At 39.6% G+C, this 16240-nt stretch overlaps 1 protein-coding gene across 3 annotated transcripts in view; it reads right to left on the minus strand.

Annotated features, from left to right (window-relative positions):
• Window positions 1–16240, minus strand: part of SNX25 (sorting nexin 25) — an 84209-nt gene that overhangs the window by 5257 nt on the left and 62712 nt on the right. For all 3 annotated transcript variants that reach the window (XM_023532885.1, XM_011364006.2, XM_011364009.2), the window contains 5 exons: window positions 15891–16022; window positions 13123–13263; window positions 10080–10193; window positions 4861–5025; window positions 2892–3009 (listed from right to left, as the gene is read on the minus strand). In XM_023532885.1, the coding sequence (XP_023388653.1) occupies window positions 2892–3009; window positions 4861–5025; window positions 10080–10193; window positions 13123–13263; window positions 15891–16022 (670 nt within the window). The remainder of the gene's footprint in view (window positions 1–2891; window positions 3010–4860; window positions 5026–10079; window positions 10194–13122; window positions 13264–15890; window positions 16023–16240) is intronic.

The following is a 16240-nucleotide window of genomic DNA, read 5'->3' on the forward strand; positions in this document are numbered from 1 at the left end:
ATGGGTCTAACTACTCCCGTTTGAGTAGCAGTTTGTAGTTCATCATGTACTTTTATATACTTTGTGCCTTTAGGGGAAGAAAGGTGAACCTCGAAGAGCCAGAATCTTGAGTGAGATGTGAATTAGGACTCTCCAGTGCCGCTGCCCAGAGCAGCTGGGTATACGTCACCTTTTCTGAGCCTCAGTTTCCTCATCTGGAAAAGAACAGTATTAACATGTGCTATTTTTGCTCTGAGGATCTTGGCAATATTTTGTGTGAAAGAGCATTGTGAAGGGTTCTACAGATCTAAACTTTTATTAAACTCGGAGACACATTTTTATAGGTGCAGAATATGAATATAAACCAAAAAAGAAGGCAAAAAAAACAAAAAAAAACACCATGAGGATATTTTAGGTCTGCAAATTGGAATATAAACCTAATTTCCCACTTATTCACCTCCATTCATTGAAATGTTTAGCTAATGACACATGAACAAATTCAGACTTGGTTATGATGGAGCCAAGAGTTCTCAGGGCTCCTGCACCAGTAAGAAAACCTAAAAGGAGTAAATTCACAAACACTGCTGTACAAGGGAAACCACACAAACAAAACTCAACAATTCACACAGACTTGGTACAAGACTTTAAAACATTCTAAGGTCATTTTCTAAGTTTTTTAATGGATCTAAATGTCCAGTTAAAGTTGTGTCATTAATTCTTCAAGAGTCAAGTTTTGGAGTCAGGGCCATACCGTAAATATGCCTTAAATTTTTGGTGGAATTTAGAGCATGCTGCCAGCTTTACACTTGTTCATTTGAGGCTGGCATTTAGGCTGGGGGAGTATTCTGTCAGTGATGATAACTTCATTCTGCCTTTCTAGGGCAGGAGACAGGCAGCTCAGACCCAGAGGGTTTGAGGACATGTGCAACTGTCAGGAAAGAATGCCTGTCAGCCAAGTGATTGGTTATAAATTTTTGAAAAAGCTGTCTATATTACTGGTCCCTTTCTATATACTGAACCAGAGCAGGAACCGAAAATGGCTGTGCTCCAAATTCTCTCCCAATACTGATACCTCCTCACTCTACTACTTGTTCTTGTCTTTCCCCACCCCTACCCCCACCCATATACAAAATAGCCCCATTATTCGTTCCAAGGACTCATTTGTTCAAAGCCACAGAGGCAGCTGCAGCAACACTAGGATTTTGCTGATGGCAAAGATATCACATCTCATTACAATGATGTTCTATTTTTTTCCCTCTGAAATGTCACCAGCAAACACAAATATGCTTCTGAGCAAGAATGTGATGAAGGAAATGCATGTTGCAAAGACAGATTTTGAGTCCTACTCCTGCCCTGACTGGTTCTGTCTCATCTACCATGTCTCTTAATGTCCGTATTGCAAAGAACACACTGATAAAAGGCTAAGATGGTGTTTCCTCATTCTTATCAACTCTATGGGAAATAAAAAGGATTTATAATTTGATGGGCCAGATTTCACTGAGGAAGAGTCAGACTTTAGGTGGAGTTATCATTTTTCTTGCCTATACTGAATCAAGTCAAACATCAGTATGTATCTTAAAGTGTCTAAAATATGCAACAACTATAGCTTTTTCATCTGAAATGATCTTTAATGTTTGCATGCTATTCCATCATATAAGAGCACTTGAAGATTTCTTCAAGTTTCATCTGCTAATCATTCGTTAAGTGACATGTTAAGGGATATATAAATAAGAAGGGATGCACAGCCCCCTCCTATATAAGACCAATTCCCATCTCATCTCCTTTGCCCCAAGGGAAAAGATACTAATCTGAGTGGACACAGCCCAGGACAGTCACAGGTCAACATTTTGTTAGTTGGTGGCATTCTGAAGCCTTGCAAACCCTTGCTCCTCTTATGTGCTTCCTCTTCTGGATGATTTGGTTAAACCTTTAGGTACCATCATACCTCTAGCTAGAACTGAGGCTCCAAGTATGACCAAGTATACTGGTCTCATGAATTATAGTCCTGGGGGGCTGTAGACAGTGTAGATGGGCAGAGAGTCCCATTCAGGATTCAACACTAAGCCAAGTGGTACAGTCTGACCTTTCACCCAAGTACTACTTTAGGAGAGAGGCACTTGTGTGGATCTTAACAAAATAGTGTTTTGTTCCTATTTTTGCTCTAGTTTATTCTAAGTAGATCTCCCTCAAGAACTACTAGGTAGGATTTCTCAACCTTGGCACTATCGTCATTGGGGGCAGGCTAAGTCTTCGTTGTGAGGGGCTCTCCTGCACATCGTGGGAAGTTTAGCAGCATCCCTGGTCTACACCCCCTGGATGCCAGTAGCACCATCCCCCAAATTGTGACAACCAAAATATTTCCAGATATCACTAGGTGCTCCCTGGAGGACAAAATTCCCCCACCCCTCCATTAAAAACCACTCCTCTGGAGAAAGAAAGGTGGTTAAAAAGCAGGGCTCACGAAGTACCCAGTCCCTGGCAATAAAACTATCTTAACACCCAAACCTCACCTTTAAGAACAGGGCTGTTCCTCTGCTATGTAAAATTATTTTTTTATACGTTTTGGTGATAAAGCAATAAGACTATGTTAAAGCACAAAAAAATAAATTCAAAGCATTCTACCCTTCTGTATTCAGAGGGACATGATGCAAGATAAATCAGGACCCTAAGTTCCCTAAGTACAGAGATGATACCTGTCTTAGGATTGTAACCTCAGATCCTATCATAGTATCTGCTTGGCCCTTCGAAGTATTTGCTGAATGAATGAATATAAATACATGTCTGATTCAGGAATAAAGAGATATTGTGTGTGTGTGTGTGCGTGTGTGCGTGTGTGCGTGTGTGTGTGTGTGTAACCACTTAACCAGAAAAAAAACAAAAAACAAAAACTAAATAATAACCAAGAGGCTTACTTCCTCGAAGTTCAAAAATCTCCCCAATCAACATGAAACATGGTTCAGCCAAGGCATCTTTCCTGCCATCCACATCATCTCCATAATCCGACAGGTCACTGTCCTCCTCTATCTCTTCCTGGGGGTACAGAAAAGTAATAGGAAGCAGGTCACTTATCCAAGGAAGTTGATGGAATTGTTCTTTTTCAAGTGTAAATTCCAAACTATGTGCTCATATTTCATATTCAATTCTTGTACACGCAGATATCTATGCATTTTCAATAAAGAGGGTGAAATGTATCTACTCTCAGGGAAAAGCTTTATCTTAAAGCCTTATTCAAGGTTTAAAATAATTTTTAAAAACCTCTGTCACTATTAATAAGGGCTGAAATCAGTAGACATCAAAATAGTTTTCTGACCATTTTGAGTTTTAAAAGTAAGTCTTTTTAACTTAAATGATTTAAATTCACTGTTTTTAAAAACATGTATTTTAAAGCAATTTATTTTTAAAGCTCTGAGTCAAGATTTTATTCTGTACTTCGGCTAGTCTCATTTCCTGATCTGCATATCAGCGTTTTAGTTCAAAACTCATTATATGCCAGGCGCCAGGCTAGTGCCAATGAGCACAATGTGGACACAGACTTTCAGTGGCCCACAGCTCTCTGGGAGACTGACAAACATTCACAAACCTGTTTCTACAAGTCGGTGAGGTGCTGTGATAAAGGCACAAACATTAGGCAGTGGGAGGACAACTGAGAAAGTTCACCCTAATGTCTGCAGAGAAGTAACAGCTGAAGTTGTGGGACCAAGGCAAGGGCCAATGACAGGTCTCTGGGGGGACTGGATGAGCAAGGAAAGGACTGAGAAGCCACAGAGGCAATAGGTGTTCCCTAAAACTTCTCAGCTTTGCAAGAAGTCCAGCAACATCAAACGCTGCGAGGAGGCTGAAAAAGGTGAAGACTGAAGAGAAGCCGCTGACCGGCACCCACGCTTCAGAGAATAATTTTATAGTGCAACTGAGCCAGAATATAAATTCCACAGGGTCTGGGACTAAACGGGAGGTAAGGGAGGTAAGCTAGCCAAGTATAGCAAGACATTACACAGACAGCCATGAGAAAAGCAGAGAGAGGGCGGGTTTACACATTGACCTGAATGCTGCTGCGGATCTGCCCTATGTTATGCAACGATTTCTCCTCCAGCTCAGAATGCAGTCACACAGCACATTCCTTTTCATCATCAGTTCCTTCTATCCAAGCTCATTAAACCAATCCTGAGGAAGAGGGAGGGGCATTTGACAACGAACTAAGGAGACGCCAAATTTCAGAGGGGGTCTTGTGCAATTTGCTGGAGAGCCAAACAAGGGCCTTCAGTGGCCTAAACGTGCATTAGGAGCTTACTCTAGAGAGAAGCCTGAGGTCAAGAATATAAGGTCACAAATGTCCGCAGTCTCTATTTCATTCCTCTTCCCATACGTATTACTGCTAGATTCATCTTGCTTCAAAATATTCCATGGCCTTCCATTCCCTGAGAATAAAGTCAAAACTCCTCAGCATGGCTGATCCTTGCCCCTCCCACTCTCTGCCTAATCATCCATTAGCCCACTGAAAAACTATCCCCTGTCGTCCAACACTGCACTGACTGTTTCCCAAACACAGCCTCTTCTCCTTCAATGTAAAGTCCAACACCTCCATAATGACAGTCCCTTTCCCAGGGACTGTCTAGTCCACCTTATGGAGAGGGGCTCCGAAGAACTCCCCATCCACATTTCACTCACCTACCTTGTTATCATTCCTTTCGTTTCTGTATCTTAACACATCCAAGTGGCTTGTGGAGAGCACAAGAAGGTGTCCAAAATATGACAGCGATAGTAACTGAAAAAGGATGTCTTTGCCTTTTCCCCATTAGCAGCATGCTTCGACACATAGCTGTTACTTTAAATGACCTTTGAAAAGACATTCACTGATATATGCTAAAAAATGATGCGGCTCACCTCTTGATGGCAGAAGAAGTCACGAGGAAGTCTTTCCAAAAATGAGGATAAGGAAAAAGTGGATTTTTTCCCCTGCACATCAATAACTTTGAGGTAGTCAGGAGAAGGGCTCAAAAAGGCATAAAGTGCTTCACTCTGATACAGTCTTTCATCTGAAAGCAGATTCTGTGGAAGACAGAGGATTAATTACTCCTATATGGGAATAGGTCTGTGCTGCGGGAGCCACAAGTCTAGGCAACCAAGATATTTTACTCTCATCATAATTCTGAACCTAAAGCCACTTCCCTTTCCCCCTGAAATAAAATATGTCAGATCAATTCTCAATGATTACCAGGGCAAACCATCCTCTGTAGGTGGGTTGAAATGCCCTACTCATTCTGCTTGTTGGAGATATTATGCAGACAATAGAAGTTACTCTGGTTTGCACTGTTTAGTGCAACAAAAAATTCTAACGTTGCACACAGCTTACAGATCCAGGGAGCACCACCTTTGAAACTTGCATCTACCTGTGTTTGAACAACTTACATATTTGTACATTACACAAGAATACACTCTATCGCTCTTTTATGGCTACATTTAGACTTTGTACGTCAGCTGAAAAAAGAACTTTGAGTTGTCACATCGTGGCACTGCCCGCCTGGCAATAGCTTTGTTTCACTCTGCTGCCACCTTCCAAGAAGTGCTTGTTTACATCATTATATAACTGTATTTTGTTGGCCCTTAAACTAGAAATTTCCTAAAGTTCTTTATGTACTTATCTGGCCTTAGCAGAGAGGATAGGAGAACATCAATCAAGTTAGTTCATGTACAAGCAAGTGCAACTGATAGATAAGACAGTAAAATTAACAGTGTGACCATAAGGTTTAAATGTCTAGTATTAAAAGATGCAGAGCTTAGAAATAAATAAAGCAATGAGAAATGTTGCTCCATATATGATGTAATCCCCTTGGAGGAGATGGAACACTGGGGAGCACACTGTGCTTCTGATAACGGAAACTGGGGTGGTAGAAGAGGTTAAGTTCTAATCCCAGGGGAGTTGGTCCATAATGTTCACATTAGATGTGTTCAGACGAAGGCTGAACTCTGAAAAACTCTATGATCCCCCCTAGAAAAGCACCTCTGACAGCACCCAGTACTGCCACACTGGGACTAGAAGTGGGGGGTGTCAAGGGGGGCCATAGCATTCCAGCAGCTGTCAGCTCCATGTATCCTACAGAAGACTGGTCTGAAGACAGGCAGGTTCTGCCTCAGATGTAGGGAAGGAGATTCAGGTGGATAGATAGTTGGTGTTACTACTACTGCCTTCCCTGGCCCCTGAGCCCCATACATATGTCCTTTTTTCTTTTTCAGAATATTAAATGTTCAGTTGTATGTGAGGGTGGATTAGAAGCAGTGAGATATTCTCCTCCTAAATGGATTTCCTTTAGCTAACCTATACTCCAACATTATTTTATAAAATAGTAGGAAATGATAAATAGTAAGTCTCAAACTTTATACAATCAAGATAAATAAGGAAATCATTAAGAGTTAGTAAGTCTTTGGCCTAAATTATATTTTATTTTGAAGGAAAATAACCAAATTAAATATGCCAGAAAAGTTAGAAATGTTCCCAAAGGTTTATCTGTGGGGCAAAATATATTTAGGATTTTATAATTTTTAAGCTCTCCAAGAACAGAATCCCATTCCCAGCTCCCTCCCCCCAAACACTTAGAGCATGTTACTCTTTTCATGAAGATCAAAGATACCTATTCAGTGGGTAATGGAGCATCATATGGAACAGCATATGCATACCCAGAAGTGGGATAGAGCACTGAGAGGGAAATGACTAAAATAAGTGAGATGTGTATGTGAGGAATGAAAAGATGACTACATACCATCTTAGGAATGAAGTATGATATAAGTGATGGCATGGCCAATAATAATTAGCTATATTATTAAATATCCGCTATATTATATGCCTCAATAGGGAACCACATTTTAAATATAAACATTCATGTAGACATACAATCAGTGGAATTCACTCTTCTGGAAGATCCTATGGACCTAATAATATCTGCCTTTCAGACTAAATATTTGCATCTTGCTTTTCCTGTCTGCAGCTGGTGTAACTACCTAAATATGTTGAAGAGTTAGTACTTTTTTTTTGGTGTACTAGCCTTTTATTATTATTATTATTAATTTCAGGCATACAGTACATTGGTTAGACATTTACATAGTTTATAAAATGATCCCCCTAATTGCTCTTTCTCTTTTCTGGCTCTCCACCTAGCCATTATATTAATGCTGACTGCATTCCCTATGCCGTGCTCCCCATCCCCATGATAATCTACCAGCTACTAATCTTTACTTCTTTAACCCTTCACCTCTTTCTCCCAGCCCCCCAATTCCCCTCCCCTCTGGCCACCACCAGATTGTCCTCTTTATTTGTGAGTCTGTTTTTGATTAGTTTGTTCCTTTTGTTCCTTATACTCTGCATATAAGTGAAATCATATGGTATTTATCTTTCTCTGACTTATTTTACTCAGCCTAATAACCTCTCAGTCCATCCATGTCATTACAAATGGTAGGATTTCATTTTTTTTAATGGCTGAGTAACATTCCATTGTATATATGTATGACGGTTTCCTTTTCTCTGCATCCTCGCCAACACTTGTTGTTCTTTGATTTATTGATGATGGCCATTCCGACAGGTATGAGTAATATCTCATTGTGTTTTTAATTTGCATTTCTCTGATGATTAGTGACCTTGAGCATCTTTTCATAAGTCTATTGGCCATCTGTATTTCCTCTTTGGAGAAGTATCTGTTCAGGTCTTCTGTCCATTGTTTAATTGGATTGTTTGTTTTTTTTGTTGTTGAGTTGTATGAGTTCTTTATATATTTTGGATATTAACCTCTTATCAGATGCATCACAAGCAAATATCTTCTCCCGTTCAGTCAGTTGTCTTTCTGTTTTGTTGATTTCAAATAAAGTCAATTTAAACCATTGAAACTATTATTTCTTGACTAAAATCCTCTTGATGAAAAGACATGGCCACTTGAGATCACTGCTTCATCTGGTTTAGCTGCTGATATTCCTGCCCTCAGCCATGCCCGCAGCACTTACCAGCAGGGTGTGTGTGTTTCTGTTGACACAACAGCAGAACTCATTAATCCATCTCCACCACCAACAATCCAATATTGGCTCATATGAGCCCTCCCTGCACCCCTAAAAGTGAAGGCACAAGTGCAGTCGCTGCAGCACAACAGAAAAGGTGGCTGAAGGGCTAGGAAGACCAGAAAGACAGACTGAGACCCTCCCCAACAGCAGAGGCTGCAAGGAAGCCAGAGTCAGCTGGAGGATACCAAAGCTACGCATCTGGGGCTTAAAAATCTTGGATTTTGAATAAGACACATTTGTTTCACAAACAAGATCTTTAATTCATCTGAATGATGGTACTATGCTTGGGTTGGTTTAATATTTCCTAGACATTCTGAATTGGCAACAAAATGGTAATATTTCAGTTTTAAATTCTTTCCTTAAGAGTATTTAAGCGTTAATAATTCTCTACTCCAGCTCTGCCATAATTAAACTTGGAAAGTTTCTCAAAAGTGCAATTATTTCCTTTCATGAGGGAAATATATACAAATATATACACATATATATTAGAATGAGAGAAAGATAAAGAAAATGTTATGAATATATGACAGAAAAAGAGAAGCTAACACTTTCAAGGCAACTCTGGCTTAACTGTATCTATTTTACCTATGATTCATATTTTTGACTCCACGATTATATTTTAATGTAGCCTTTACTAAGAATTTCACAATATCCATTATCAAAAGTCTCAGGACTTCTAGCTACTACTGCACAGGCAAAAAGTGTTTTACGAGGCAAAGTTCTACTCTCCTGACCCCCCGAGTCCATGGTTTGAGTACCTAACCTATACTTTGAATATTGAGGGCCTCGTTAAGGAAAAAACAAATACTGGTTGCAGTTAAGGATGGCGTACCTTTGTCTAGCCTCGTTCTCTAAAATCAGACGGAGGGAAAACAAAGCCTTTAGAGGAAATTAGGAGAATATTTTTGGGCAAAGATTTCTTAACGAACACAAAGAAATCTTAAGCACAAAAAAGCATTAACCATAAAAGAAAAAAAACTGGTAAATTAAACTACACTTGAGAACTAAACTAAATTTCTTAATGATGTCATTAAAAAGAAATCATTGAGAGTGAAAAAGCAATCCACAGAGAGGGAGAAAAGACGTGCAGCACAAGTGGTCTGCCAGGAGATTTGCATCCAAAACCCACATACCACTTCCACAAAGCGCTATGGAAAAGACAGGCAACATGCCAAAAAAAAAAAAAAAAAAAAGTAGACACTACCTTAACAGACACTTCACCTAAGAAACTATCTAAATGGCCAACAAATACATAAGCTGACGCTCAACTTCATTAGTCATCAGAGAAATGCAAATTTAAAGCACAATGAGATACCAGTCCATCTCCGCCAGAATGGCTAAGTGTGGGAGTGGATGAGGAGCTGTCAGAATGCTTATGCACTGCCTGTGAGAGTGTAAAAACTGCTACAACCACTTTTAAAAACCGAAGAACCCAAATTCCTAGGTATTACCCAACATCTATTCACCAGTAAACAAGTCCTAGAAGTTTACACAGGCATGCTTCACGTAGCCTCTGGATGGAAATGACACACATGCTCATCGACAGCAGAGGGAACAGACTACAGTGTATTCACACAATGAAAAATCTACACAACATTGACAAAGAATGATCTAAACTAAAACAGCGCTATCCTGAATCTCATGAATGTAATGCTGAATGAAAGAAGTCAGACACGAACGAGTCCGTACTGCAGGATTCGTTTATATAAAATTCAAAAACAACCGTAACTATCTGAGTTGTTAGAAGTCTGGACTGTGGTTCCCTTCGGTGGGGAGCAGTGACGGGGGAAGCTGGAAGGACAGCACCATTCTGTTTTTTGGACTTGGTACCAGTACAGAGTATTCAATGGTTTGTGAAAACGCACAAAATCGTACACATGATGTTTGCATTTTCTGTATGTATAGTATACTTTAATTATCAAAAAAAAAAAAAAGATATTTTGAGGATCTGGCATGGCCTGTGAGAACAGGAATTAAACAAGCAAACTCTTAGCATGAAGGCAGTTTAACCCCAAATAAATAATTTTTCCTCTCATATCTAAAACTTCTGAGTTGCTTACCTGTAAAAACTTATTTAATTGATTCTTTGACTTTTCCATAAACTTTTGATCTACGGATTTGAAAGGCAGCTTGCTGAGAGAAGGCAACTGGACTTTTTTTAAAGAAGGGAAACACTGTGGGGAAAAATTAAATGTTAGTATCTTGAAATTACATTTTAATCTTAAAAAGAGATTTAGAATTATAACTAGAACAAACCAAGTGTCTTCCTCCCATGCTCATTCCTCTGAGATTTAAGACCTTGAAACCTACCTGTTCTAACTAGGCTCAAGGAATCTGGAGGAGTGGGGCGCTTGGTGAAAAAAGCTAAAGCTCATCCTTAGACCCACAAATGCTCAGAAGCGGGGAAATCCTGAAGCCAGGCTGATAGGATGGATTTGCACAACATGCACAGCAGCATAATAGGCTAGATGTGGACACCGGGCTCACAGGAGACTGAGTTTTGTTTACAAATCTCTGTAAAAAGTTATCAAAGTTGACAAAAGACGACAATAGAAAGAAAGAAAAACTGGAGTTGTAGCTCTATTATTGCCTTTAATGACAAACTGCAGAATGTCAATACAATAGTAATAATAAAATATGTTAATAAATAATAACAACAGACTTCTCCTTTGCAGATGAAGTCCTGCATTCTGCCAGACACTGTGCTAGAAGCTTGGCATGTGAGAGAGCTCCATGAGTTGGGCATTATTATCATTCCTATTTTATATATGAGACAATGAGGATCAGGATGAAAATCCAGATTCATCTGACCATAAATTGAAGTCTGTTCCCTTCCTGCCAATTCCCATAGCACCCTGCCAGTCTGCCCCTTAGGCACTAGGAGGCCAGTGGATCCCAAAGGCTCCGGATGACCCCCATTTCCTGACGCGCTGGCCTTCATTCAGACTCCAGGACCATGCGAATATGCTTCATGACATCAAGAGGTATCGAAAAGTAAATAAGCATGGAGTCTGCCTGCCACAGCTTTCACTCCTGTTGTCATCATCAGGGTCACAGCAGCAACCCTGCCAGTCTGGCTATAGCAGGCGAGGGCATGTAACAAGTTACCTGTATCAAGAGCATGTAAGTGCTTCGGGTAGCAGAAAGGGAAAAACTGGCCTTTCCTACACAACCCACTAAAGCGCCTCAAGTACAAGAGCAGGTACCCGAGAAGGGTATGTCGATCAGGGCCCAAATGCAGGGTAAAGTTTTAGAGAAATGAAATTGGCAGTTGGCGTTGGAAGGGAAGATTAAAATCACCAGTGACCTGAAAAGGTACTTCCTGTTGCAGTTGTCAACAAGAAGGGTTCTTTCAAAAAGTGAAAACTCACACAATAGGAAATACCAAGGGTAAGAAAGAGCCCAGAAAGCAGGCCACAGATGAGGACCAGTGACAATGAGACCAAAGGACAGACATGGAATTTTATAAACTTTCTTTTTCCTAGTGCTTCCATGTAATTGTTCTTGATTTTCATAGAACATTTTATTTTCCACATATATTTTATTTCCAAATCTGTCCTAAATTCCTTTTTCTCCTTCCGTTTTATCAGCAACTAGACTGATACTAAAATTTGGCTTCATAATGGTTTGTCACAAGGCTAAAGATGCATTTTTCTGTAGTGTCGATTTTACTCAACAGTTTTGGGAAATTTTTATTCTTATATTAAGATCAATATTTTGCTTTCCACACTGCTAGGGTGACCATAGTCCATTTGAGAAATGCTTTACATGACATCCAGTTTTGGCCACTAGCCTTTTAAAAGCAGTTGAAGAAGTTACAGCATTCGGAAGTTAGTGATTAAAAGGATTTACAAAATCACCCTATGAGAAAAAGTTAAAGGAAACAGCCATATTTCATTTGCAAAAGAAGGGTCTGAGAGGTGACCGACCATAGGGTTTTATCAGTAGGAGTTCATTCCTGAACCTAAATGAAAGTAGAAGTGATGGAAAAACTTTTTAATTGCTGGGGTAGAGGGCAATTTCCTCTACTAGGAAGAGAGTTAGAGAAGATGCAGTTCCTGAAAAAAGTGGCAGAATGTGAAACTGAAAGTAACAACCTGGGTTCTAATCCTGGTTTGGCGACTGTATGTATGTATGTATGTACACACACACACACACACACACACACACACACACACACACACACTATGATAAGTCAATTATCTTTTTGGGACCAGTTTTCATCATCTACCAAATAAAAGAATTCACCTAAATTAGTAGCTTTCAAACATTTTAACTGAAACATGCAGCAGGAAATACATGCTACTTTGCAACCCATAACGTACATGCATATATACATATCTATGTATATACTATACATACACATATAAAACTGAAGCAAAACTATGCAACAATGCTCATTACTGCTACTACTACTAATAATAACATAATAACATTTATTATGTGCCATACATTCTTCTAAATACTTCGTATTCCTTTATTCCCTTAAGTCTTACAATAACTCTGTGAGACAAGGTAGGAGTTGCTATCCATATTTGTATTTTTCACTGATGAGGAGAAAGAGGCACAAAGAAACAGAGTGACAAGTCCCAGATCATAGAGCAGTAAGTAGTCAATCTAGGATCCAAACTCGAGCAGACTAGCTCCAGAGTCTGTACTTTCAATATGATACTTTACTGACTCAACTTTTTGTGATGAAATTCAATATATTCTATTCTCATTCTATTGCTGCCACCCACAATTGATTTCATTACCCACTAAGAGGTCACAACTGGCAGCTTCAAAACCACTCTGATTATAGTCCAGATCCTGCAGCTAAAGCACAGTGCTCTGGGGAGTGGATTATTTTTCAGCTCTGGGGTTCTCTGGGGCTCCACTCACAATGGAGATCAGACAATTATCCGTCCTGAAGAGGACTGAGACTACACTAGATGGTTTGATCTATGAGTAAATTTCTAATGTCAGGGCTGAAAATGCCACTTTGCCAGCTTCAACAGCAAATGAGAAAAAGTAATCAGTCTCCTTATGGGTAAAAATTGAAATGAGCTCATATATCTTTTCCTGCTCAGTAATTCTAACTCTTGTGTTCATGAGTATTCATACCTCACTAAGTTTCCGGTGTAAATTCTGAAACTCACTGAGCCGTCTGGGGACCGTCCAGTTCTTAGTTTCAACACCTCCAACTTCTTGTAAGCTTACCATGACAAAGTAACAGGGCATTTGCTCACCATTCTCTTCTGTAACCTTGGAATATAAAACAAAACAAACAAACACAACAAAAAGCATGGTGAGCAGATGTGGCAGGCAAGATTTTTAAACGTCCCCCAAACTCCTCTCTTCCTGGTGTATACGTCCTGCATAAACCCCGCGGCTATGAATATGATGGACCCAATGCCGACAACGAGGTTATGTTATAAGGAACAGCTGACCTTAAAACAGGGAGATGATCTGTGTGGGCCTAACCTAATCACACGAGCCTTTTAAAAGCAGAGAGATTTCGCTGGCCATTAGTGGAAGAGGAAGTCACAAATATTGGAAACACAAGGAGAATTCAAAGCATTGTTGCTAGCTTAAAGATGGAGAGGGACACGTGGGAAGGATCTCAGAGTACTAGGAACAAAGAACAGTGCCCAGCTGACAGCAAGAAACACAGACTTCAGTTCTGCAGCCTCAGGGAACTGAATTCTGCAACAACCTGAATGAAGTTGGCAGTGGCTTTTCCCCAGTCTCTAAACAAGAACTCAGTCTGGCCAACAGCTTGATTTCAGCCTTATGATACAATGAACAGAGAACCCAGTCACATTGTGCTGGACTTTTGATCTACAGAATTATGAGCTAATAAATGAGTATTGTTTTAAGCCATGAAATTTGTGGTAATTTGTTAGGCAGCAAAAGAAAACTAATACGGCCAACTTAAAATCCTGTGTTTCCTTGAAGGAAAAAAATTAACAGCAAGCAAACAGGTATGAGATATATCAAAATCTCTCTTGGAGAAAGATGAGGATTTCCTCAGTTTAATTTCAGGATTCAACAAACCATGATTTCTATTTTTATGAAATTTTACATTGGGAGACATAATGTCATCTATCTCCCAATTTAGATAATTCTCTCACACACACACACACACACACACACACACACACACACACACACACATCATAATTCAGAATAGGCCACTATTCTACTTAACACAAACAGATAAAAGAAGGAACAAAAGAAAATACATTGAATTTAAGCTTGAATTAGTAAAACTAATCAAATTTGAGAGAAAGAGTCAATAAGAAAGGCAAAGGAAAGAGATGATGTAAGACTTAGTGAGCAACCACTGGGCTCTGTGAGGTAGGACTATTACTCCTCTGTAAGGATGGGGGATGTGGGGACACAGACAGGGCCACTAACTTTCCTGGGATCACACATCTAGTAAGTGGGTCAGCCAGTATCAGAACTCAGAGTCTAGTGCAACGTAAACACATCTACACATTCTCATGTGAACCGGCTTGGTGAACTGGCAGAGAGGGGACCCCTCTGTGTCTATTTCCATGATCTTTTCAGTGACCAAGATAACACAGCAAGCTCCTGAGTAATAACTGATTATCAGGACAAAGTGCCTTGTGAGAGTTTTCCTCCTTTCCTCCCTCCTTCCTTCAATATTTGCCTTTGAAAGATGATTTTAATAAACTGTCAAATGTCAGAGGTAGCTCTAGGCAAAACTGAGGAGGTGACAGAATTTGTGTTCTTTCTCTCCTACGGGCTTCCTCTACTATCTTTAGACATTACATACCCCTGAGCCTACCCCCTTCCTAGACTTCCGTCCTCAAGATAACTCCATCTGCAATTATCGAGGGTTTCTATGTGGTATTTCAAGGTTGAGTACAACCTCCTCTGATCCACTGTCCTTACCTCCCTTTAAAAAAGGTATATTGCCCTGCAGCTTGCCTTAATGGGAGTGCCAACAAGTGTCAAAGACACACTGAGGGCATGTGGTTAAGCTCTCATGTAATGTGTGTGCTTCCAGAGTGGCTCACAGAGAACGTGCTTTGTTTTACTCTCTAATATAGAGAATAATTTAAGATTGTAAATTTTAAACCCTCCTCCCCAGTAAATGTCCAGCCACTGGGTTGATGGGAAAGGCAGGGATGAACGAAGATAAGCTGGGCAGATAGGTTTGTAAATCTAAAGAACTGAGTGTTTGACAAGCCATCTGAAACAATGATGAGGCAAAACATTAACACTGTCTTACTCAGGATCTTATTATTTGTGTACTGTACAGTGGACCTGACCTGTATCTACAGGTTTCACTACAGATAGTAGTTAACATTAAGAGTGTAAATGCCTATAAGCATCTTTCCTTTAAATGAAATTATTTTTACAGACAAAAGAAAAGGGGTGCAGTATATTCTGAAAACAGCAGTATATTCTGAATTCAAAGGAAAAAATATTTATTATTAAAGATCTTAGAGCTACTGACATTTGAGCAATTGAATTCAGCAGGATGGTACAATCAGAAACACTAAAATTTTTAATTTTTCATCTCTAAATTTCAAGTAATGATTTCCATTTTATTTCAATGCTCAATGGAAAAATAAAATGGTAATTCAGGGACATTAATTGTTCCTATCTGAAATGTCTTAGGATTCTGGTGAACAAGGACAACTTTCTGTCTGAAGTGGAGTGAGATTAGATCTCTACCAGGCAACCGTGTGTAGCTCCCAGTCATGGGAGAACCAGAGTGAAATATGGGGGAGGGAAGGTAGGACAAATGCAGTCTAAAAGAATAAATGTAAGTTTTCTATCCTAATTCTCCAGGACAAAATCTTATCTGATGAAGCCAACTTTTAAAATAAATTGGGAGGAAAAGCCATCATACCTACCTCTCCACTGGTGATGGAGGCTTTCCACATACCAAGGTTCTCACACCACCAGTCTGTTCTTGCCATGTGCAGTTGAAGTTCCGTGCGTTCTTTCTCTATTAGAATGATTTCCTCCTTCAACTTGGAAACAATCTACCACAGGGAAACAATCCTGGGAGTTATGAAACCATTTAAAATGCTATATAATTCAGCAAAGTAGCGAGACATAAAATCAACGTACAAAAATTAGTTGTGTTTCTATACACTAACAATAGACAATCCAAAAGGGAAATTAAGAAAACAATTCCATTTACAATAGCATAAAGATAATAAAATACATAGGAGTGAACTTAAGCAAGGAGGTGAAAGAC

Source organism: Pteropus vampyrus, unplaced genomic scaffold, assembly GCF_000151845.1.
Source record: "Pteropus vampyrus isolate Shadow unplaced genomic scaffold, Pvam_2.0 Scaffold92, whole genome shotgun sequence".
Taxonomy (NCBI): Eukaryota; Metazoa; Chordata; class Mammalia; order Chiroptera; family Pteropodidae; genus Pteropus; species Pteropus vampyrus.